This window comes from Solanum verrucosum, unplaced genomic scaffold (genome assembly GCF_900185275.1).
Source record: "Solanum verrucosum unplaced genomic scaffold, falcon-dt-bn FXZP01000181.1, whole genome shotgun sequence".
Lineage (NCBI taxonomy): Eukaryota > Viridiplantae > Streptophyta > Magnoliopsida > Solanales > Solanaceae > Solanum > Solanum verrucosum.
This window is the reverse complement of record NW_026020407.1, coordinates 1,799,013-1,822,950: the sequence shown is the minus strand read 5'-3', so window position 1 is coordinate 1,822,950 and position 23,938 is coordinate 1,799,013. Positions and strand designations below refer to the sequence as shown.

The 23,938-nt window shown below is 37.4% G+C and overlaps 1 protein-coding gene across 1 annotated transcript; it reads left to right on the top strand.

Annotated features, from left to right (window-relative positions):
* LOC125840539 (cleavage stimulation factor subunit 50) lies at positions 1-23,938 on the top strand. The gene is made up of 14 exons (XM_049519512.1): positions 1-322; positions 8,430-8,513; positions 8,631-8,752; positions 9,591-9,663; positions 9,762-9,845; positions 9,919-10,005; positions 10,441-10,511; positions 10,599-10,650; positions 10,754-10,811; positions 19,103-19,203; positions 19,269-19,423; positions 22,191-22,299; positions 23,087-23,143; positions 23,212-23,938. The coding sequence occupies exons 1-14, from the start codon at positions 209-211 to the stop codon at positions 23,356-23,358; spliced, it is 1,314 nt and encodes a 437-aa protein (XP_049375469.1). The 5' UTR covers positions 1-208; the 3' UTR covers positions 23,359-23,938.

Here is a 23,938-nt window from a genome sequence, read left to right as displayed (position 1 = left end):
GCGGTAGAGTTCTGAAGCTCATAGTACTTCAGTTTCCTCCTCTTCCAAAAATCTGTACGAGCTTTAAGACAAGGGTTATCAGTTTGCCATTATTGCTTTCTCTCTTTCAATCCCGAATACTGCAAAGCCAAATTTGTGAATCAACAAAGATACTGAGGGTATTGTTTCTGTTTGTTTCATTAAATAAATTAGGGCAACAATAAGTTAAATGGGGAGCAACCATAACAATGATAACTTGGAGCACAAATTGCAAGCCGGGAAATTGTTCCGTCATGTTAATTCTCTCATAGTCGCTCATCTTCGCGATAATAATCTCAATCAGGTACTGTTTCTTCAATTCTTTGGTTTTATATACACATTTAACCTTTTGAAACTGCTTACCTTCTTGGGTTCCTTGAGAACGTTGGGAAAAGAGAAATCTTTGGTGACCGTAAATATGTAACATTATAGTTGTTGGAAAAATTACAACTTATTGAAACAAATCTTATGTTGTGGCGTTCGAGAGCAATTTCAGTCCTACTAGGATGCACATAGTTGTTAACTGTTGCTCTCTGAGGTTCCACTGCTCAGAAATAACATAAAGAGGATAACACATTAGGAGAAGAAGAGATAATTTTTTTAGGGTAGGAAAAAGGTCAAAAATGGTCTGCTTTATATAGGTTAATTCTGGAGGTGTTATAAAGGAGGCTTAGTGAGCTGTAACAAAGTTAAGTTGATTGTCACAATTAACTTGGTTGTTACTAATTAAAAATTGCTATTACAATAGTGATTGACTTGTGTTACAAAATTTATTTAGTAATATATCGGGATATATTCTTGTATACATGTATTTGGATACTTCATATGTAAATTAAAAAAAAAACTAAAAATATTTTCTTAAAATCAAATTTGGGATAGGTCTCACATATATACAGCAAGCAGGGGAACATTGATCAGTTTTGTCTTCAAGCCACTTCTCATGTGCGCAAGACCACTCCTTTTTACTAGCTCGTTACAAGCCCAATAAAGGGCAATTTATATTAAGGAGAAAAAAGAGCTTTTCCTAATTAATGAGAGACTTTTGTCTCACATAAGACAAGAAAGTAGTTCGGGGAAACCGGACCTACAAGAATTCTTTATTCTTTGCATTATTTAAAAAGAAATAATGTCAAAGAAAAGAAATAATAAAGAAATAATTCCAACAATCCCTCACTAATGCTAAGGTTATCTAATGCTATTAAAGACAAAGGTAAAACTCGAAGCTAGGAGGGAAAGCTTCTATCCAAGCTCATCTTGCTGAGGGTAACGGAAGGAATTATTTCATCAACCCCCACTAATGCAAAAGGTAAAAAATAAGATCAAATTTTGGGCAAAGGCTGCCTAGTGCTATCAAAGATAAGGGCAAACCTTGAAGTAGGGAGGACAAGCTTCTATCCAAGCTCACCTTGTTGAGGGTGATGAAGAGATTGTTACCGTTGTTGTCGAGGCAAACTCAGTTGCTAACAAGATTGATTGGGTATTGGACATAGGGGCCTTAAGACATGTTTGCATCAACTAGGAGTTGTTTCATGATTTTGAGGAGTCTACCGATGATGAGTGTGTCTACATGGGTAGCTCCATCATTTCTAGAGTTATGGGTACATGAAAATTTTTCTTAAGTTAACTTCTGGAAAAACATTGGCCTTGAACAATGTTCTGTATTCCCTTCCCTTTGTAAAAACTTAGTTTCACTAGCACTTCTCTACAAAGCATGTCTTAAACTTGTTTTTGAAGCTGATAAAATAATTAATGTCTCACAAAGGATTTGTTGGGGAGGGGTACCTCAATAAAGGTTTATTTGTGCGGAATATGGTTCAAGAAGTTGTCAATAATGCAAGTAATTCTAGATCTGCTTATATTGTTGAGTTTGTTAACTTTTGTCATGGTAGACTAGGTTGTTAATATTGCTTTTATTAAAAAACTTAGAAAAATGAAATTAATCCCTGGGATAAATTCGGCTGATTTTTTTCAGTGCATCGCATGTATAGATACAAAAATATCAAGAAACCATTTAAAACTATTACTAGTTGAAAGAATGAATTGCTTGAACTAATACATTCAGGCTTAACTGTTTTGAAGAACACTGTTAGCAAAGGTAAAATGAAGTATTACATCACTTTTGTTGATGATTTCTCTAGATACAATATGTTATATCTTCTTAATTCTAAGAATGTGGTTGAGAGTATGTTCTTGAAATTCAAAATTGAAGTGGAGAGCCAATTGGACAGAAAAAATTGAGACACTTAGATTTGATAGGGTTCAAGTAGTTTTAACACTCTAGAAGCCCAATCTGGCAACATGTGGAGAGAAGTTGTTTTGTTTGCATTCCATGTTCTTCATAGAGCTCCTCAAAAGAAGTTGGGCAAGACTCTATATCTCATGGAAAGAGCTTGTCCCTAACTTGAAAATTTTAAAAGTATGGGAGTGTTTGACTAAGGTTGGTCTACCCGTTTTGTTAAAAATGTTAAAGGTGGGACCTAAAACTTTTGGTACTTTTTTTATTCCTTAGGCTTAAATTAGTGTTACATCGTATCTTTGAATTCTATTTAGGAATCTAGTGATGGGAAGTTTTTTGAATATGTTTTTCCTTTGAAAATTGATATGCCTAGTGATGTGCAAAATAATGTTTCTACGTCTATGCATGTTAATTCTCATGTTGTGCCTATTTTGATGTTATTGCTAATGAACATGAAAATGAACTTAGAAGGAGTAAAACGCATAAAGTTGAGACTAGCTTTGGTCCTGACTTTATCATGGACTTTTTGACTTAGAATTTTTACATTGGTGTTTTAAATGATGAATTAGTGTCTACTAGATTTATGATGAATCAAAAAGGTGAATAGATGCTATATTTTGGAAAGAGGCTATAAAAAGTGAATATATTCTATATTTTGGAAAGAGGCTATAAAAAGTTCTCTAGACTATAATTTCTAATCATATAGTCTACTACGGAATCAAAATTCATTGCTTTTCAGTTGGCAGAGCAAGAGACCAAATGGTTGAGAAACTTTTTGGTAGATGTGCGTGCCATTGTGGGGAAACAAGCTTCACTGTGTCTACATTGCGACTCACAGTAACAATTGGAATTACCGAGAAATAGGTGACTAGAAAAATGAGATTCATTCATGTTAGACATGGTGCAGTTAAACAATTGTTGAAATATGGTGTTGTTTACCTGGAATATGTAAGGTTTAAAAGAAATTTAGCGGATCCTTTAACCAAAGGTTAGGCAAGGAAAATGATCCTTGAAACATAAAGGGGATGGGGCTAAAGTCCATTGATTGAGGTAGTATGGTGGATACACATTTGTGGTCAAACGAAGCCATATAAGCCCTCAATATGCACTACATTTCCTATTCCTATGGCGTGTGGTAGTGCTTTGTTAGGTTGAGCTTATTTTGCTCTTAATGATTCCATTGCCTTATGGTGGTCTATATTGAGATAGACTTGATGGAATCATCTAAGAGAGTGTAAAAGTATAGATGCCTTCTATGTAAGATTTGGGTTGTCTTTCTAAAGCACTCAAGGGACGTGACCATAAACGCACTTTGTAAGTATTGTGGAGTTTGCTTAAAATTTAGGATAACATGTATTGTGGGGGTCTCAACTAAAGTCCATTCAGTTAAAGAGTACTTCAGTTTGTGCATATTGGTTGTTGCCCCATGTCACTATGTATCAATTCAAATCAAAAGACATCGACACATAAATATATATCCTTCCTTTGACCTAAACTAGTGTTTATTTTTCTTTACCCTTGCATTAGTGGAGGTCTGGAGGATTGCTGGAATTGTTCCTTTTTTTCTTTTTAATAATACAAAGAGTAAAGAATTTTTGTGGGTCCATTTTCCCCAACTACTTGTCTTATGTAAACGACAAAAGTACCTCATTGATTAAGAATAATTTGTTTCTTCTCTTTATATATTAAATAATTCTTTATTGGGCTTGTAAAGAGTTAGTGGGAGAGGCCTTGTGCACAGGAGAAAAGACTTGAAGGCAAAATTGGTTGATTTGGCCCGCCTGCGAGCAAAATATATGTGAAGACCTAATCTAAATTTGGTTTTGGGAAAAAAGTAATTTTAACTTTTTAAGCGTGCTAGAAAGTGTCCAAATACATGCTTACAAGAATATGTCCAGATACATTACTAGAATAAATTCCGTAACAACAATTATCACTCTCATAACATCCATTTTAATTATGTTACAACTCATTTAGTCCCCTCTGTAACAACTCCAGAAATTTGTCTATACAAGCAGACCATTTGCAAGCCTTTTCCTCTACCTCAAAAATATTGTCTCTTCTCCACACTTGTTCTTCTCTTTCTTTTTTTCTAGGCAATTCATTTTCTACAAGCTTCTGGCCATCAGTGTTGTGGAAACTTGAGGAGCGACCGATTAGAACAATGTGCATCCTAGTCGGACTAAAATCACTTTCAAGGCAATAGCTTGCCACGACACCACATTTGTTTTGATTACTCGTTACTATCTTATATCTATTAAGTTTCAATGTAGTAGTTTCCCCAACAACTATACCTAGGTAAATGAGGAAGGTAGGAGTAGAAGATAGTCAAACTATGATGAATACCACCATTCATGTAGGCATCCCAACTAGTTTGGAATTGAATTGTAGATGATACATAAAATTACATCATGCTAGTTAATTTGTTAATATATGAATGTTTTTTATCACGGTAGATTTCTGGGAGTCTTTTTATGTTGCACTTGTAGAGTGTGAATCTCATCTAAAAGTTTAAGTTGTTAGAGAGAACATGTTTTTATTTATTTATATTCTCAATACGTCCCCTCACGTGTGGCTCTAATTCATTTTTCATGGCCACACACGTGGAAATTGTTTTTGATAATGAGTGGTGGTGAGATTCAGTACCAAGACCTTTGTCTGCTACGATACCATGTTGAAGTATGTGACCATCTCATCTAAAGCATTAAACTGTTAGAGAGCAAACTTTTATTTGCTTAATTATATTCTCAACAACACTGTTTGAGCTATTGTTAGACCAATGGATAGGCAACTTTTTTTAAATAATCGTTGTGTCTAGGCCAGATTGTGCGCCCCTCGACTAATTCCACGAAACCTGTCACTTCTCACCAACTATAGGTATCGGGTAACTCTGTCCACCAAGACTAGAACAAATGGAAAGAAATCACCTACTGTTTTTGTGTCGGCTGGGATTTGAACCCGATGCTTCATGGTTCTTAACCCACTTCATCGACCACTAGGCTACACACCCTTAGGTGCTTGATGGATGAACAACTTCTCAGAATGTGTGAGAGATTAGGCTTTATTTGATAGAGCATCAAGTTAGAAAATACTTTTTAGTGACCATTCCCTAACTTGATGCCCTGCAAGTTTGGGAATGTTAAATGCAAGGAAGTTCCAGTTAGCCTTTGAGCTAAATCAAATTATAGTGTAGACAAGGTCGTGGCATCAAATCATATCCTAGAATGAGTTGTTTCTTGTTTATAGTTGCTCAGGTTAAGAAAGTTATTTGATTAATAGCCAGGAAAGACAATTGAGTATGTCATCCTTGGAAGAAAGGAGAAAATGGAAAGGGAAAAGTAGAAGAAACGGTAGGATTCTTCTTCTTAAGGTGATGTATGCATTGATTTGTACTTGTGTACGCATAAATCTGCTTTATTTGAGATTTATTACTATAACAATTATTTGGAAGAGATAAGAATTTAGAGTGTTCAAACATTGAATGGATAGTATCATATCTTTTTTTATGTTAACCTTGGTGACTGGGCCAACTTTCACACACCTTGACTAATTCCACCGGGTATCTGCTACCTCCCACCAACACAAGTACCGTGTAACTCTATCCACCAAGGCTTTGACAGATGAGAAGTAGTCACTAATTGTGTTACCTCTGATGAGATTTGAAATTGAGACCTCATGAATCTCTACCCATACCATTGACCACTAGGCCACACCTTTGAGTGCCATTAAGAACATATTCCTTCTTTAGTGCTGGGGTGGGGGTGGGGTAATTGGAGATTTGTACTTGAGATCTATATATTCATTCAGTAAGTTGTCAAGGGTACCCCTATGTCATAAGAGGTTTTGGAGTGTTAGGTGAGAGATTTTAAAGTCTTAGGTGATTGAGTGACTCAGTTCAATTCAGACATTGGCGATGACCAAAATTGGATGCTTGTAGAAAATGGGAACTTCAATTGCAACTTACTGTCTTTCAGAAGAAAGTGTGTTTAAGCCGTACCTCAAATACTACAATTCTCGTTGCCTCATTGCAATTGTAATTAGTTCTAGACTTACTGGAGTAAAGAGCTTTTACATATAACCTATGAAGGTTGCATAGCTTTGGAAAATGCTTCTCTTATTTGTCCTTTATTCATGGTCTGTTTTCATACCTCCGTGATGCTCAATTGCTCACCGTGACGTGTTTATCATACCTCTTAGACCATAAGAGAAATTATTCTAAACAGACTTGCCATGTCTTGTAATACTAGATACAGGAGCCTGTGCTAGCATAGGCCCAAAATATTATTTTTGGTTTCAATTTATGTCACATTCAAATTTTTAAATATTTTAATTTGTTAATTATTACGATCTGTACTTTTACGTAATTTTCAAATAATATATGTTACTTCCTCTGTCCCAATTTATGTGACACTGATAAAATTTAAGAGTCAACAAATTCTTTATATGTCTTCTAAATTTTCAAGTTGTAAATTACCGTGATTTATAGTACTTTTTATGTCATTTTTATATGTTACTTCTTTTGTCCCAATTTATATGGCACTGATAGAATTTCAAATGTCAATCAAATTTTTTATGTCTTTTGAATATTTTAAGTTGTCAATCATTGTGAATTATAGTACATTTTTCATAATTTTCAAATAATATATGTTACTCTCTCTATCTCATTTCTCAATTTATGTGGCACTAATAGAAATTCGAGAATCATTTAAATTTTTTATGTCTTTTATTAAGTTATTTATTATTGTGATTTATAATATTTTTTTTTGGCATTTCAAATAAAACATGTTACTTCCTCTGTCCCAATTTAGAATTTCAAGAGTCAATCGAATTTTTTATGTCTTTTAAATTATTTAAGTTGCTCATTATTGTAATTTTTATCTAACTTTCAAATATTTAACAAATTAAAAAGAAAAATCAGACAAATTAAACAGAGTAAGTAACTATTTTACCCGAAATGACCAAAATAGCCCTTGGGCAGCAAGCATTCCAGGTGGCTTCTATCTATAGAGAATTTATTGGGGATTGAACAAATGATCATGGTTGCTATCATGCAGTGTTGTGAAAGGCGATCACCTCATCTCCAATGGTGTGAGGCGAGGCAAGGCAACCCTTCATCGCCTTTTAGCTTTGTGGCGAGGCAATCTCCAAAAGGCGACGCCATCGAGACAAGGCGAGAGGCAAGAAAGGCGGGAAAGGTGTCGCCTTTTGTATTATCTTAAAAAAAATGCAACCAATTTAGGGTTTTAAAAGTTATAAGGTACTTTTAGGGTTTTCGACTAGACTCCTCCGGCTACTCCAAAGTCCAACCAATACATATTTCTTCTTCAGATTTCATCTTCCTCGGTTTCTTTTTCCTTCTTCTTCTTCTTCATACTTTAGAGTCACTTCTACCTCTGTTTTGACTTTTGTTCTGTTTTTTTTCTCATTCAAGTTCTAGACTTTTAGTATGTACCATCTATTTTCAGTTTTTGAATTGAAATATTTGCTAATATGTTATTGCTATTGAGAATCTGATTATTTACATATGCAATTAAATATTTTAACTTTTTGGTATTAATTGGTATCACATTTCAAAAAGGCGAGTGCCTCGCCTTGTGGCGAGGCAGACCCTTGTCGCCTTTCACCGTCCAAAACACTGCTATCATGGCATTTGTAATTTATCGCTACGTTGCATATCTAAGGTTTTTGATATTCAAACCTCACTTGATGTTTTTTTTGCGGTTTCAGGTAATATGAATCTCCCATGACTATCTTAGCTTCCTTGCTACAGAATTTCACAAAATTCTAGAGTTCACACTGCAATTATCCCCTAGAACAAGGAAGTGTCTACAAGAACTCCACAAAATTTGACTTTAAACTTTTCTTTGCGGAGCCCAACATATGTATTCTTGGTTTTGCTTGGTCATTGTGCTGCATGTTTCTTGCTGTCTCTGATACATGATGCGGATACCTTCCATAACATATCTGTAATAACATATGGGCTGCAAGTGAGGTCTCCTAACACAGTCATCTTTTCCTGGGTTTAACTGCTTGATCTAGCACTATGATTGGATTCAAAAAAACAAAGTTGAGCACATCAGTTTGTGTGTCTTATACATGTTTTGAATAGAAATGTTATGTAGCTAAGCTAAGTTATTTAGAGGTTTTGATGAATTCTGCTATGCATGTATGACAGGCTGCAAGTGCTGTAGCTTCAGCTACAATGACACCAATGAGTGTTGAAGCTCCTCCCAACAAGCTACTGGAATTGGTTGCAAAGGTTTTTATCAGTTGGTAGCGTTTGACTTTGTTATGCTTTCACTGATTTTCAGCTGCTCAACATGGGGTAAGAGAATAGATGTATAAAAACTTCTTTATCACTCTAAGCCGTTAACAGGGTCTTGCAGTGGACAAAGATGAGACACTGAGAGGAGTTTCTACAGCTGTACCTTTTGATCCAATCGTAACTGCTGGATATGGCTCAATCCCAGCCCCTCGGGCTGCATCTGTTGATTTCAGGCAATTTATCTCCCATCACACTATTTTCTTAATAACCTAAAGGGTTTAAAAGTTCTCTTTTATAAGTTTGAGTGTTGAAGTGCAATTAATGCGTTATCGGTTGACCAACCATGCTGATGTATGCAGTTGACAAGTTCTACTATGAGTGAAAAGGAGGAAGTTATCTGGTGATTGTGGGAAATGTTTTGGATACTTGAGTTCTAATCTTCTGTAATCAAGAGTAATAACTAATTAGGGAATGATTCGCCTGTTTTTATGTATGGAAAAACTAGAGTGTCCAATTGACTATCTTTTTCCAAAACTAGAGTATCCGATTGATCATCTTTTTTCCTTTTTTCATTATTTACATCTTTCAATAACTGATTAGCTGCTGCACCTTTTGAACCAATCATAATTTTTATTCTGTATATAAGTTAAGTTCTGTACTGAATTTATGCATGAGGGTGAACCTTTATTGTGTAACAGCTTTCATATTGAGCTAGATCATGTCAATCATAGAACTCTTCTTTGTAGACACTGTAAGTTTGATCCTTCATTAGATCCTTTTGATCCGTGCATCACGAGATCTAGCAGTGGCTTATACACTATAGCGGGCCATCAAAATGCATCTCATAGTCATTTGACCTAAGAAGAATGTCTCAAGATTTCCAGAGTGGGCTCACTTTCAGATTTCAGGATTCACCATAAATTAACTTATCTGTCTGGACCATGTAAAGACCATTTGCAGGCTTGATCTGCATCTGTGTGATAAATGTTTCTTCTTTCTTGTAACAAATTTATGAATGATGTTAAGCTTGTCATTTGTTGGAGTTCTGATAATCAATTTGCTTTGCAACAGTAGCATGAACGATACAAAAGGGCCGTCAAAAAATATCCCAAAGCATGAGTCACGACATATTTCTGAGCACAAGGTTGTATCTTAAACAAATCTGTAGGTTGTATGAGCTCTCGTCTTTGTTTCAATTGCCAATTTCCAGCATTAAGTTTTAACACAAGAATTTTCTTTTAGAATGTTGCAAGGTGTGCCAGATTTAGCCCTGATGGAAGATTTCTTGCTACTGGAAGTGCAGACACATCAATTAAATTGTTTGAGGTATTGTATCATTTCTTTAGAACTCTTAACTTTCATCCTTCTACTTCTAATGCAAAAGCATTAACTTGTGCAGATTGCAAAAGTTAAGCAAATGATGCAGCCAGAAGCAAGGGATGGCCCAGTGAGGCCTGTTATCCGGACTTTTTATGATCATCAACAAGTAAGATCTTGATTGTGTGATACTTACATTTCTTGATTCAGGTGTCCTGGTATAAAACTTTTTAGGTCAGTTAATTTGAACATTGGTTCAAAAGATCTCTCATTATCCACTATATAAGTAAGACGTTTACTGGATTACTCTACCAAATTAAAGTTCACTGGACTTGTTTGTATGATTTTTTGCCTGTGGATGCTCCTCTCATAAAATGGTAAAAAAATATAAAAAGTGGAGCATATCTCTTTTATCATTTTTTCTAAAGGGAGTATATAGCTGAGTAAGTTGAACGTCATATTATCTCTGGCGATGTGATGGTGTGCTTCCCTTTAATTACTGATAGCACCTCCTCTCTCTCTATTCCTATGAATCTCAGTTTCTGATGTGTGACTATGTCAGGATTTTCCCTGTTTCTTACCCAAAACTTGTACATAACTGCAGCCTATAAATGACTTGGATTTTCATCCACAAAATACAGTACTCATAACTGGATCAAAAGATCGCACCATCAAGTAGGATTTATTATTAACTGTGAAGTTGCCTAATATGTTTGTCATTGGAATATTACCCAACTACTTTTTCCTTTTGGCGTCTTTCAGGTTCTTTGATTTTTCCAAAACAGTAGCAAAGAGAGCATTTAGAGTGATTCAGGTCACTCAAATGTTATTAAATTTTGAAACCAAACATTAAGCTTGAATTTAGCTTAGAAAATATACTAACTGTTCTACTTGATCTGGATTAAATGTTTCAACAGGATACACATAATGTAAGGTCGGTGTCATTTCATCCTTCCGGGGACTATCTTCTGGCAGGCAAGTAAATTTCTTTTCAAGTTAGATACTGTACTGTGGGCTACTATTTACTAGTTAGGTGAACTTAAAACTTATTTGATGATGCTATTTCAGAGGTGAATTTAAACCTGATTTAATGATGCTATGTCGGACAACTTTTATCCCTGAAGTTATCTTATGATCTTTTGCCCAAATACTAGAGAAATAGGGAAGTCATACTTTTACAGGTTTCTACCAGAACAAAACAAGCAATCTTTGCCTATGCTATGAAGTGTAAAAATCTGTTTGTCCATCTTTTCGGTATTGGTGATCAAATCTCGTAATGCAATATATTCTTTGTGTATGTGCTAATCCATTCTGTGCAGTTACTTCTAACTAGATTTTTAGGTGTCTTTTTTGTTAAGTATTTTTTTTTTTTTTGAAACAGGTAACTTTGATTTTTTGTTAAGTAATTCTTTTTTGCATTATTCACCGCTGAACAAAGAAATGTAACTTCGTATTATTCACCAAACTCAGCACTAAGGAAATGCTGTGAATAACAGAAGGAGTAAAGCCATCCCAATAACAAATGTACAGAACCTATGAAATCCAAAATATCATTTACATCATCCACAAAATGAAAATTAAACTACAGTTAACAAAGTTAAATTAGAAATGCTCTCTGGCACAGTTCTCGAGGCAGTTCTCTCTCCTCCTTCTAGGTGGGAGAGCCCTCTCTCCTCCAGCACCCTTCCGCCAGAATTCCTTCCGCATACCTATTGCCTCTGGTAATTACCTCATGTGATTATTTTTCTTTTCTTTCTACTCTCTTGCTTAGTCAGGCCATGGGGGAAAATAGGATTTATTTTAATGCTAGTTTCAAGTCTTTTGATATTACCAAATGGAATGATGAAGGCTCTGTTTGGTACGAGTGGGTGGAAAGAAGTCGAAGAATGATGAGAAGAACTACGTGAGCAGTAAGGTGATGGAATGGATCTGTTTCCTGCTAAGAAAAGCTTCCACTGATCATAAGAAAGTCACAAGGAGATGGAGATATACTGAAAGAAAAGAGGAATACTTCTGCACTAGGAAACATAATGAATATGAGAGATATATGAGCATTGTAGCCATTAATGCGGGGGGTAGATCTGTTAACATTATTCCAGAACCAGTCTTGAATGCTGGATGGTACGATTTAGCATTTAAGATAGAAAACTTCATTAAATGCACCAAAAGGTCGATACCAACGAGTTTACCAAGACTTGTAAACTCCGGATACCCCTACTCAAAGGCTGTAAGGGACATCAAATGGCTATAAAAAACCCACAAGGAGACAAGCTCAGCAGAAAAGCAAGAGGATGGGCTTTTGGGTAGGTGTCTTGTAGGGTATCTGGAGAAGGCCAGCAAAGAGAAACCTTCTTTGTCTGAAATCAGAATTTCCCAATAAATTTATGGCGGAACAAACTCTTCAAGGTTAGTGGAAATGGAGAAACCTAAGTTTCAACCTAGAATGGTGGAGCCCAGTTGTAGGCTGCATGCCGAACTCTGTGGAAGTTAAAAAAACTTGGAATAAAAATTATAGGGATCCCCCTACATCTGTGGTCACAACAAGTATCTGAAGAAATAGGGCAACTCTGTGGTGGTTGGGTGGCAATGGAAGAGGAGACAGAGTTGAAGAACCATATGAAGTGGGCAAGAATTTTGGTTGCAAACAGTGGTAGAAATATACCGAAAGAGGTTTCGATTTCGCGTGGCGGAATCAGATACCATTTTCTGGTATGGGTTGAAGGCAAAGCAAGATATGAAATCTTGCTAGAAAAAGTTTTGAATCTCGCCGGAGAAGAAGATAACAATTTGAAAGCAGGGTATGTTATGGACCAGGAGAAAATAAGGAGTAACTACTACAGTACAAAAATCCCCTTTTACTAGGGATCCTAGTACAAATACCCATGTGGGGAATGGAAAGTTGACAGCTGTGGTGGTACCCACTGAGTCATATGAGAACCGTGTGACCTCTTTAATGAAGGAATCTATTATGGGCCTTAGGTATAGGCCAGAACAATTAAATGAAGAGTATAATGGACCAGATCCAACAAGCCTATTTATTTTTTATAGCATATCCAATTCCACCCAGCCCAATCCAGTAGAAGATTGGATTCTTCAAGATAAAGAAACATAGTTCTGCTCAAAGACATTGCAAGGAGCACAACAGAATACTGAGAAGGAGATAACAACAACAGATTCGAGTAGTATTTTGGGTGACGTGGCTGTGCTAAATATGGGAGAATCAGAGGCACAAGTTCCAATTGGGGAGGTGATGATTGGGAGGGAGGAAAAAGAGGTATGCAATATTGAAGACCAAAGAACTTTGACCTCTGTTGAAGAATGGGAAGTCGAAGAAGCAGAGCCACTATACACTCAATAACAACTGTTAATCACAGAAAAAGAGAGAAGTTTATGCTTGGGTGAAACAGAATTTGATCAAACTGGGAAAATTGTTTGGGGCTGACTTCCAAGGTCATGAAGAGGAAGCTATGGAACTGTTACTACAGGTGGACAGTGCCAGACAAGCCAGACACGAAGACAAGGTTCAAGGGCTCTAATGAATTGAAAAGTTTTGTAGCTTTTGATGTGAAGTTCAAAAGTGGGGGGTGTAGAGATAAGGGGAGAAACTTCCTAACTATTTCTTGATGCAATTTAAACTTGTCTCATGGAATCTAAGGGGTTTGAACAGTAGGGACAAACGGAGAGCTGACATTATTTGTCTTCAAGAAACCAAACTAGAGGGGGATCATACTGGGCTAGTAATGCAAATTTGGGGTGGTAGATGGATCAGAATGGCATGTTTGGAAGCTAGTGGGACAAGAGGAGGATAATGATGCTTTGGGTTAGTAGAATATGGAAAGGGGAAGTTTTAGAGATCGGGACATATACCCTCATGCCATATAACAGGAGTATATGCTCCAAATTGCTATGTGGAACGAAGACCAGTATGGGAAGAAATTGGCTCTATCAGAGGTTTAATAGAAGGTCCATGGGCAGTTTGTGGTGATTTTAATGAGGCTAGATATGTCTTAGAAAAGAGGAACTGTATAAGGAGAACAATAGGGATGCGGGAGTTCTCTGATTTGATCAAGGATCTAAACCTAGTTGATCTTCAACTGGAAAATGCAAAGTTTACTTGGTTCAAAGGGGATAACCACCTGATAGCTTCAAGAATTGACAGGGTCTTGGTATCTCAAGAATGGGATGATGCTTTTAGCAACTTGAAACAGTACACTATACATCGAATAGTGTCAGACCATTCTCCAATCACACTCCAAGGTGGTTCCCGGAAGAAGAGCAAGAGCTATTTTAAGTTTGAGAACTGGTTGTTAGGGACTGAAGGTTTCATTGACAGCGTAAGGATATGGTGGAACTCTATTGATTATATTAGGAGGCCTGATTACATCCTTGCATCCAAATTAAAAGCCTTGAAACACAAATTGAAGGAGTGGAGCAGAAGTGAGCCAGGGAATCTTGTCCGACAGAGGAGAGTTTTACTTGAAAAGCTGGCTGCTATGGAAAACATTGCTACTGATAGAGGTCTAACTGAGGATGAGGCAACAAAAAAGGCAAGTTTACTTCTGAACTTGGAGGATTTGATAAAAAATGAGATCTACTGGAGGCAAAGATCAAGATCAATTTGGTTAAATGAAGGGGATAAGAACACCAAGTTCTTCCATAAGATAGCTAATGCACACAAGAGGTACCATAATGTATAGCAACTTCTAGTCTAGGGGAACATTATCCAAGAACCAAAAAGAATCCAAGGGGAAATAGTGGAGTTCTATCAGAAGCTTTATACATAGGAGTTGCAGTGGAGACCTGCCAACAAATTTTTGAATTGCCCAAGGTTGACAGGGGAGGAAAAGAAGGATCTTGAAAGAAGCTTTGACCAGGAAGAAGTTCTAAGGTGTTTACAGCAGTGTGTAATTGATAAAGCACCAGGACCAGATGGCTTTACTATGGGGTTTTTAATCAAATGCTGGGAGGTGGTGAAAGGTGACGTAATGGAGAATTTTCAAATCTTCCATGAACAAGGGAGGTTTAGACCTATTAGCTTTTTTAGGTAGTATGTATAAGATCTTTTCAAAAGTGCTTACCGAAAGGCTGAAAAAAGTGATGTCCAAGCTTGTCGATTCATAACAATTAGCTTTTATTAAAGGGAGACAGATAATGGATGCAGTCCTCATAGCTAAATGAAGCTGTAGATTCCAGGTTAGTCTAAAAAAACCAGGAATTCTATGCAAATTAGACATTGAGAAAGCATATGGCCATGTCAATTGGGACTTTCTTATGGGTATGCTATAGAAGATGGGTTTTGGTCACAAATGGAGACAGTGAGTTAAATTTTGCATATCTTCAGTGAACTTCTCAGTATTGGTAAATGGCTCTCCAACATGATATTTTAGGTCACAGAGAGGTCTTAGGCAGGGTGATCCCCTATCACCCTTCCTTTTCATACTAGTCATGGAGGGACACAACAATATGATCAAGAATCCATGCAATGAAGGGTGGCTGAGAGGTTTTGAAGTTGCTAGAGCTGGAAGGGAATGTCTAGAGATCACTCATTTACAATATGCAGATGACACCCTGATCTTTTGTGATGCCGAGGAAGACCACCTTAAATTTTTTTTTTTCTTGAAACTGGTAATGTTGTATTCCTCAGCATTAAGGTATGCTGGAGACCTCCAAAAAGGTAGTAACAAGCTAAAACAAGAGACTAATTACAGTAATCCTAAAAGATCTACTAATTGTTCAGCATTTTCTATACAATGATATTAAGACTCATTCTAGTTATTTTTGAAGCTATGTCTGGGCTACATGTCAACCGGAGGAAAAGCTTCTTGTATCCAATAAATGAAGTACCAAGCATGGAAATTTTGAAGTCAATATTGGGAGGTGAAGTATCTGTCCTCCCAACCACATATTTGGGTATGCCTTTGGGGAAAAATCCAAGTCTATGGAGATCTGGGATGGGGTGATTAAGAAGTGTGAGAAGAGGCTAGCAAGGTGGAAGTCTCAGTACCTTTCATTAGGGGGAATACTAACTTTGATTAATTCTTTGCTTGATGCACTTCCAACATATATGATGTCATTGTTTCCTGTCCCACCAGGAATCATCAATAGGTTGGATAGCATCAAGAGAAAATTTTTATGGCAAGGGAACAAGGAAAGGAGAGGGTATCACTTAGTCAAATGGAAAACTGTGATCACTGAAAAGAGAGTTGGGGGTCTGGGGATCAAGAACATGAAGAACCAGAGCAAAGCTTTGAGGATGAAGTGGCTTTGGAAGTACTCAAATGATAATCAGAATTTATAAGGCTCAGTCATAAAGCAAAATATGAAGAGAGTGATAGTTGGATGACAAAGGAGGTTACCATCCCTTATGGTGTTAGCTTATGGAAATCCATTAGCGAACTTTGGAATGAATTCAGACCTAACACCAAGATCAAAATGGTAGATGGCATAAAAACTAGATTCTGGAAGGATGATTGGCATGCAGAAGGAAATATGGAGACTCTCTTCCCTGACATCCACAATTTAGTTCTTCAGCAACAAAGTACTATAGCTGACTTATGGACTCCTCAAGGGTGGAATTTTGTATTTAGAAGACACCTCAATGACTAGGAAATTGCAAGAGTAACATAATTTTTTAGATGCATTGATCAATTTAGTGGTCTGGAAGTAGGGTGGGACAGATTGCAGTGGTTGGGAAACAGTAAAGGGATTTTAAAGTAGGTGCAGCATACAAGAAGTTGAACCATCAAAATCTGCAGTTACTCAAGTGGCTCTGGAGACATATATGGAAAGCCAAGATCCCCTACAAGGTGTCTTGCTTTGTGTGGTTATTGGCTAAAGAAGCAGTATTGACACGAGAATTTAATGAAGAGGAGAATTACACTTTGCTCTAGATGTTTTTTTCTGTGGGAAAACTGCAGAAACAGTCAATCATTTGTTCATCCAATGTGAAGTCACTGGCCAGCTGTGGAATTTGTTCCTGAGACTTAAAAACATCTCCTGGTCCATGCCTAGGAGAATTTCAGAGGCTCTACATAGCTGGGAAGAAGCAGGGACACAAGCAAAAAACAGAAGTAACTAGAGAATTGTCCCTGCCACTATTTGGTGGACAATATGGAAAGAGAAGAACCTTAGAGTTTTTGAGAATAGGGAGAATAGTATGCAACAAGTTAAACTGAATTGCATTTTGACTCTGTGTTTTTGGTGTAATCAAATTTACTCTAATGATACCGTCTCTATCATTGACGTCTTAGATTCATTATAGGGATAAGTCGGTATTATTATAGTTCCTTGTGTAAATACGGGTTTCAGTACATATGCTATAGAAATAGCAACAATTACCATTTTAAAAAAAAAATGAAAATTAAACTAAATGTTAAGGCAGTTGAGAAAAAAAAGCCTTCTATCTATGATATGATACCTGGTTGACTGAATCAACATGTGATGTTGGCTTATAAATCTTAAAAGAGAAATGAAGCTCCGGAGGGCAGCTCGTCGATGATTGATCTCAACTCCAACCAAGAGGAAATATAGATCCAAAGGTGTTGTAAGTTGTAGCTACCTAATATGAAGTACAAAAACTACTACAACAACAACATACCAGTATGGTTCCACGACTGGGGTCAGGGGAGAGTAGAGTGTATGCAGACCTTATCTCTACCTGAGCTTTCGAAAGACCTTAGGCTCAGAGAAAGCATAAACACAACATTTATGAATGCATAAACAATAGCAGTATAGTAAGAAAATAGTGGCATACAAGACAAGTAGTAGAAAAATAATAACAATACATAAAAAGTAAAATAATAAAAATATCGAAAATAATACTAATACTACTAGCCAGAAAGACCATATGCAAAACTATTTATTTTTAGTCTTCTGCCCGAATCCTCACCTCCATACCCTCCCATCAAGGATCATGTCTTTGGTAAGCTAAAGTCTTGCCATGTCATCACTTCTCCCCCATACTTCTTCGGCTACCCTTAGTCCTTACCTTCCCTCCTGCCTTCCAGTGTCAACCTCCCACACCTCCTCATTGGGCATTTGTACATCTCCTCTTGACATGTCTGAACCTTGTCAGCCTAGCCTCCCATATCTTGTCCACCACAGAGGCAACTTCCACCCGCATATCATAACCTATACCCAATAACATCCCTAGCCTTAGAACCCACCCATCTGGTCTCCGGAGCACAAGTTATACTGATCTTCCTCTTCTTGAGAATCTTCACTAACTCTATACACTTCCTCGTCAGAGTTCCTATGTTGCAAGAAACTAACACTACCACTAATCTACAAAAAGAGAAGTGTCTTAAGACAATGGAATATACGCACAACACTACACTATGCTACTGCAATATATATCTCTACAAGGGTGGAAGATAAGGGTTGAAAAGTGCAACCAGAGGTACCAACTCCTAGCGGATAGAACGTGGGTGTAGGCCGGAGATATCTACGCTCTGCTGCTGGTCTAGACTGAAATGATTTGCCGACGCTCACGCTCCGACACATACTGCTGCTGCCCCTGCAACTGGAGATTACTGTTCGCTGCTCAGTGTGCACCTGTACTACCAGACCACAAAGAAAGAAGAAAAAGAAAAAGAAAAAGAAGAGGAAAGAAGCAACTAAAAAGGAAAAGAACAAGAGGACAGAGAAGGTGGGGCGATGACTGTGGCTGATCCTAAACCCACAGCAGCGGGCTGGTGGTTTATGGTTCTTGGTGAAGAGAAAAAAGAAAAGAAGTAAAAGAGATAAATTAGAGTCTAGAGGGAAGAAGACTGTTGCATACCCTAGATTAGCAGCTAGGGTTTCTGCAGAGAGAAGAAGGGGTGGAGAGGAGAGAGAAGCGGTCTGAGAAGAAGAGAGAGAAGAGAAGATGACTTACTGGTGCAGCCTCCTGGTGGTCACCAACCGGAGTTAGGTCCAAGGGAGGTGGAGAGGGGAAGAAGACCGTTCAATGACATTGAGCGTTAGAAGAGAGAGAGAGAGAGCATTAGGAATTATTCACATTAGTGAAATTACTTCAAGTACAAAAACTGTTAATAAAGATTCCCACCATAGTGGACGGTAAGCTTTCTTCTTAAGACTTGGAATCTAACCAGTTAAAATTGGTTAGAGAACCAATTATTCGATTATGTATCATAAGACTGTCTATTGTCCTATGTTTCCATATCATTTACTGCTAACTCATTCAGATGAAGCAGCAGCAGTAATGAACACGATTTGCATTATGCCGATTTGGCTAAATTGTCTCATGATAATGTTGGTTGTTACAGGAACTGATCATTCAATTCCCCACCTATATGACATTAACACTTTCAAATGCTACCTGCCACCAAATTTCCAAGATATGGGTGTCAATGGTGCTATTAATCAGGTAAATTGGGTATCTAGTATGCATTGGTCAGAGGATTCTTTACTCACCATTATATTTCCTTACAGGTTAGGTATTCATCTACCGGTGGAATGTATGTAACTGCATCCAAAGATGGTGCAATTCGGTTATGGGATGGGGTAACAGCTAGCTGTGTGCGATCTATAGATGGTGCACATGGAGCGGCAGAGGCTACAAGTGCAAATTTCACAAAGGATCAAAGGTAAGAGATCCCTAATGGATACAGCTTACAAGTTAGGACCAGGAACTTTTTCTTCAATTAGAGAAAAGAAGACAAAGAAAGAAAAAAGAACAAGAGGTTTATTCCACTTGAACCACTGCCTAGGTATGAATAGGTTTTTTTGTTTCTTTTTACGTCGTGGAGGGTGGGGAACTTATGAAAAGAGCTGCCAATGAGAATCTTCTCGTCGCACCCAAGGGTGTTGCCTAGTGGTCAATGAAGTGGATGAGAGCGATGAGGTCTCAGGTTCGAATCCCAGCCGAGACAAAAACACTAGGTGATTCTTCCCATCTTTCCTAGACTTGGTGGACAGAGTTACCTGGTACCTGGCGCTTGTGGTGGAAGGTGATAGGTATCTCGAGGAATTAGTCGAGGTACGCGAAAGCTGGCCGGACACTACGGTCATCAAAACAAAAAAGAATCTTATCTTCATGTTTTATCACAAAGAAATTCCAGTAAAGTATGGCTTGCTTGACTACCAAGTTTATCTGGTATACTGCTCATGCTCTTAGACAAAAAGAATTGATATTCATCTTTTGTATCAAATTGTTATTTGCGACCCTATGTGGTCTATTTGACATCAGGTTTTATCTCTTATTTACACGTGGAACTTGCTTTACTTTTTATGTGAGATATTCTTGATATTTTTAATTTTTTTGACAATGAGATGGTCTTGATGTTTTTTTTTTTGGTAAACTGCATATTTTCATTCCTAACCAAAAGTGTGTCTTTACAAACAGAGCAGTATTGGACTACCTGCTCACTCATCTATACAAACAGATTCTACTAATCCATAGCCTTCTATACAGTACTTTCTATATAGATCAGTGATCTATTGCTATCTGTATCTAATCAGAAACTAAGGATAAACATTGAGTTGTTGAAGTGCTATCCATTTTGCCCTGGTCTGACTCTTGATGTGCATATGCATCACTATTTCGGGTATTTCCTTCAACACTTAATCAGTGTTCATGCTGTCTTTCTGAAATTTGATCTTGTTCATTTCTCTCCATATGACATACACTAGCATACCAAAAACATTGCTTACAACTTCAGCTAGTCCAGCCTTCTTCTTTGCCATCATACATACCCATTTCACTTCTGTCTCCCTGTCCTGAATAGCTCTTGAGAAACCCAGCCATACACACAATCTATTCCACAATGCCTTTGCCTCCTGGCATTCAAAGAATAGATGGCTGAATGTTTCTAATGTCAATCCACACTAAGCACAATCAGGAGGGACTTGAATCCCAAGCTTAATCAGCCTGTCAACAGTTGCTAATCTCTTCTGAACAGCTAGCCATACAAAGAACTTGACTCTTGGATGAATTCTGGGGTATATTGCTATGGCCTTCCAGTCAACTCTAGGAAATTGAGGCATCAGTCTTGTGTACATCTTGTGTATGGAGAAATTGTCACCTGATTGGGTTTCATCAAAAGCTGAACTCAAGTCTCCTTGTGTTGTTTGTCCCTGTAGTATCCATTACCTTGCTTCCAATATCTTCCTCACAACCCAAGAAGCATTCTTAGGTATTTGGATTGTTTCAATAACTTTCCTTATAAAATAGTTGTGTACCCACTGGATCCATAAGCATTCTTTATTTCTTGCTATATTCTATAATTGTTTCAATATTGCAGCTCTATTTCACATACATAAATTTATAATGTTCAGGCCCCCAGCTGCAAAAGGTTTGCAAATATTCTCCCAAGAAACCAATGCTTTCTTTGATATGGTCACATTTCCAGTGCACAAGAAAGTTCTACAATTCTGTTCAATACTCTTTATCACTTTCTTAGGAGTCAAAAATATTTGGGACCAGTAAGCTTGCACCCCAAACAAGGCTGACTTGATCAATTGTACTCTTCCAGCATAGGATAGTAGCAGACCAACAAGTGATCTTCGCAGTAATTTTCTCAATAAGTGGCAAGAAATGGTTCACACTGAGCTTTTTAGATGCTATAGGCACTCCTTAATATCTGTATGGAAGGACACCTTCAAGATATCGTAGCTCCTCAAGAATCTCTTCTTTTGTGTGATTGGCAACCCCAACAATATATAGTGAGCTTTTATCTACATTAGCCTGTAATCCAGATGCCTTGGGAAACTTCGTGAATGCTTCCCTTAGCAACCTAACAGAGATAATGTCAGCCCTGCAATACATCAATAGATCATCTGCAAAACAAATATGTACACTGCCCAACTTCCTGCACCTTGGGTGAAAGTTGAAGTTCCCATTCCTAGCTAATTGATTCAGCTTTCTTCCCAAGTACTCCATAGCCAAGACAAAAAGATAAGGGGACATAGGGTCCCCTTGTCTAATGCCTCTTTTGGCAATAAAAGGAGGAGTCAATCCTCCATTAAGCATCAAGGAATAGGACACTATAGACACATGTGTGATAATCCAATGTATAAATTTGGCAGGAAACCCCATGTCTATTAACAATTTCCTTATAACGCCCCATTCCAAAGTGTCATAAGCTTTCCTTAGGTCCACCTTGAGAGCACACCTTGGAGAAATCCATTTCCTAGAATAGCACTTTAAAATCTCATGACTAAACAATATACTATCAATAATGCTTCTCCCTTCAACAAATGCAGATTGGGAAGCATCCCACTAATCCGCCAGTTACTTGTTTAAGTCTCCTGGTTAAAACACCTTTGAAATGATTTGTACAGGGTAGCACAGCATGCTATAGTATATAGGGCTATAATGTCTACTGAAGTTTGTTTATTCTAAATATGTCCTAGGTATATCCTCTCTTCAGCAAAAGACTCTTCGGTGAAGCTTTGGGAAGTTGGCACAGGAAGATTGGTCAAACAATATCTTGGAGCTACACATACACAGTTGCGCTGCCAGGTATGTCAGGCTCACACAGTTTGCTTTGAAGAGTTCATGTTTCATGTCACTGTTTTTACTATCTATTATTTTGATGAACATTTTTTTTTAATTATGTATTAGCAAAGCCTAATTTGGCTGCTCCCTGTAGTTAAGCCGATATAGGCTTAAACAGAAGCAATAATCTGGAGTTACATATTTATGCAAATATCGACTGCTTTTCATTATTGAATATGCAATACATGGTATCATATGGCAAGGCTGCTGGTGTCGTTTATCATTCTTGTGAAAGCTTCTACTTGGATTCGTAACAGCTTCTTAGATATTCCGTAACTATCATGATCATTATGGAATTGCATTAATAAAATAGAAGCTAATACATTTGAAGTATCATGGCAACAATAATAGCTATGCTTCAATCCCAAGCTAGTTGGGTCGTCTATATGAATCTTCCTATCCAGGTACCCCATTTAGACCCATCTCAATCCAATATTCTGTCACATGGAAAGGAAAAATAGTTTTTTGCTTAAGATGTAGGAATCTGTCAACTTATGATAATTTCTTGATTGAAGTTCAGGTAATTTTGAGATGTGATAGTCAGAGAGAACACCTAATGAAAGTGTTCCACATGGATTTCCGCATATTCATGTTCATCTTCTGTAATTAGGATGCATTTTATATATGCACCAATCAAAGTGTTTTCCTTTTGTTTTCTTGTTTTGTTTTTTACTATGAGCTTTGATATTTTTACTTGTATGCTCTCACATTCTTGTTGACAATTGACAGTTGAAAATTTCTTTCAATGCAGGCTGTTTTCAATGATACAGAAGAATTTGTATTATCAATTGATGAATCTCTAAATGAGGTAAGTTTGTCTTTCTTTAATACTTACACAGGTAACACTACGGAGATTAATTAGGATGCTGGTCACAGATTGTTGCTTGGGATTCTCTGACAACAGAAATAGTGGCTAGATGGCCCTCCAACCATATTGGTGCACCCCGTTGGCTTGAGTATTCCCCAGTAGAAGCTGCATTTGTGTCTTGTGGGATTGACCGATCCATTCGGCACTGGACTTAGTGCTACTATTGAGCCAGCAGCATTAGTAAAGCCAGAGATATGCCAATGTAATTTAATAAGCTTGCTGTAACCTGTAAGAAACTCTCAGCACACTTGTTTGTTGTATACTTGAGAGAAGAGAAAGAGGCATTCGGAGGAAGGTCAACCTAGCAAAACTCTTAACCTCTTTTTGGCTGTGCAGTGGGCTAAGTAAATGGAAATGATTTATGCATCCTCTCTGCCTCGATTCTTTCCTTTGTTGGTGAACGAAGAAGAGGCAATGAGCTACAAGGCAGATTTCAAGTTGGTCCAATGGTCAGGCATGATGGTTAATCTCCTAGCTGACCTTTGCTGATCAACCAAACTGCTTTTAAGGGAAGATTGAATATTGCTCGATGGACATGTATTCAGTTGTTTTTTTATCTGTCCGGCAGGATTTCTTTCCAAGTTTTTGTAATTGATTGAAACTATTACACAATATGGACATAAGCTTGATGATCCTTTTGAGATTCTTAGTAGCAACCTTGTACCCTCTAATAGGATATCCACATCTCTTTGCCATGGATAGCTGCACTGTACCAAAAAGAAAATTTTCTTCTCA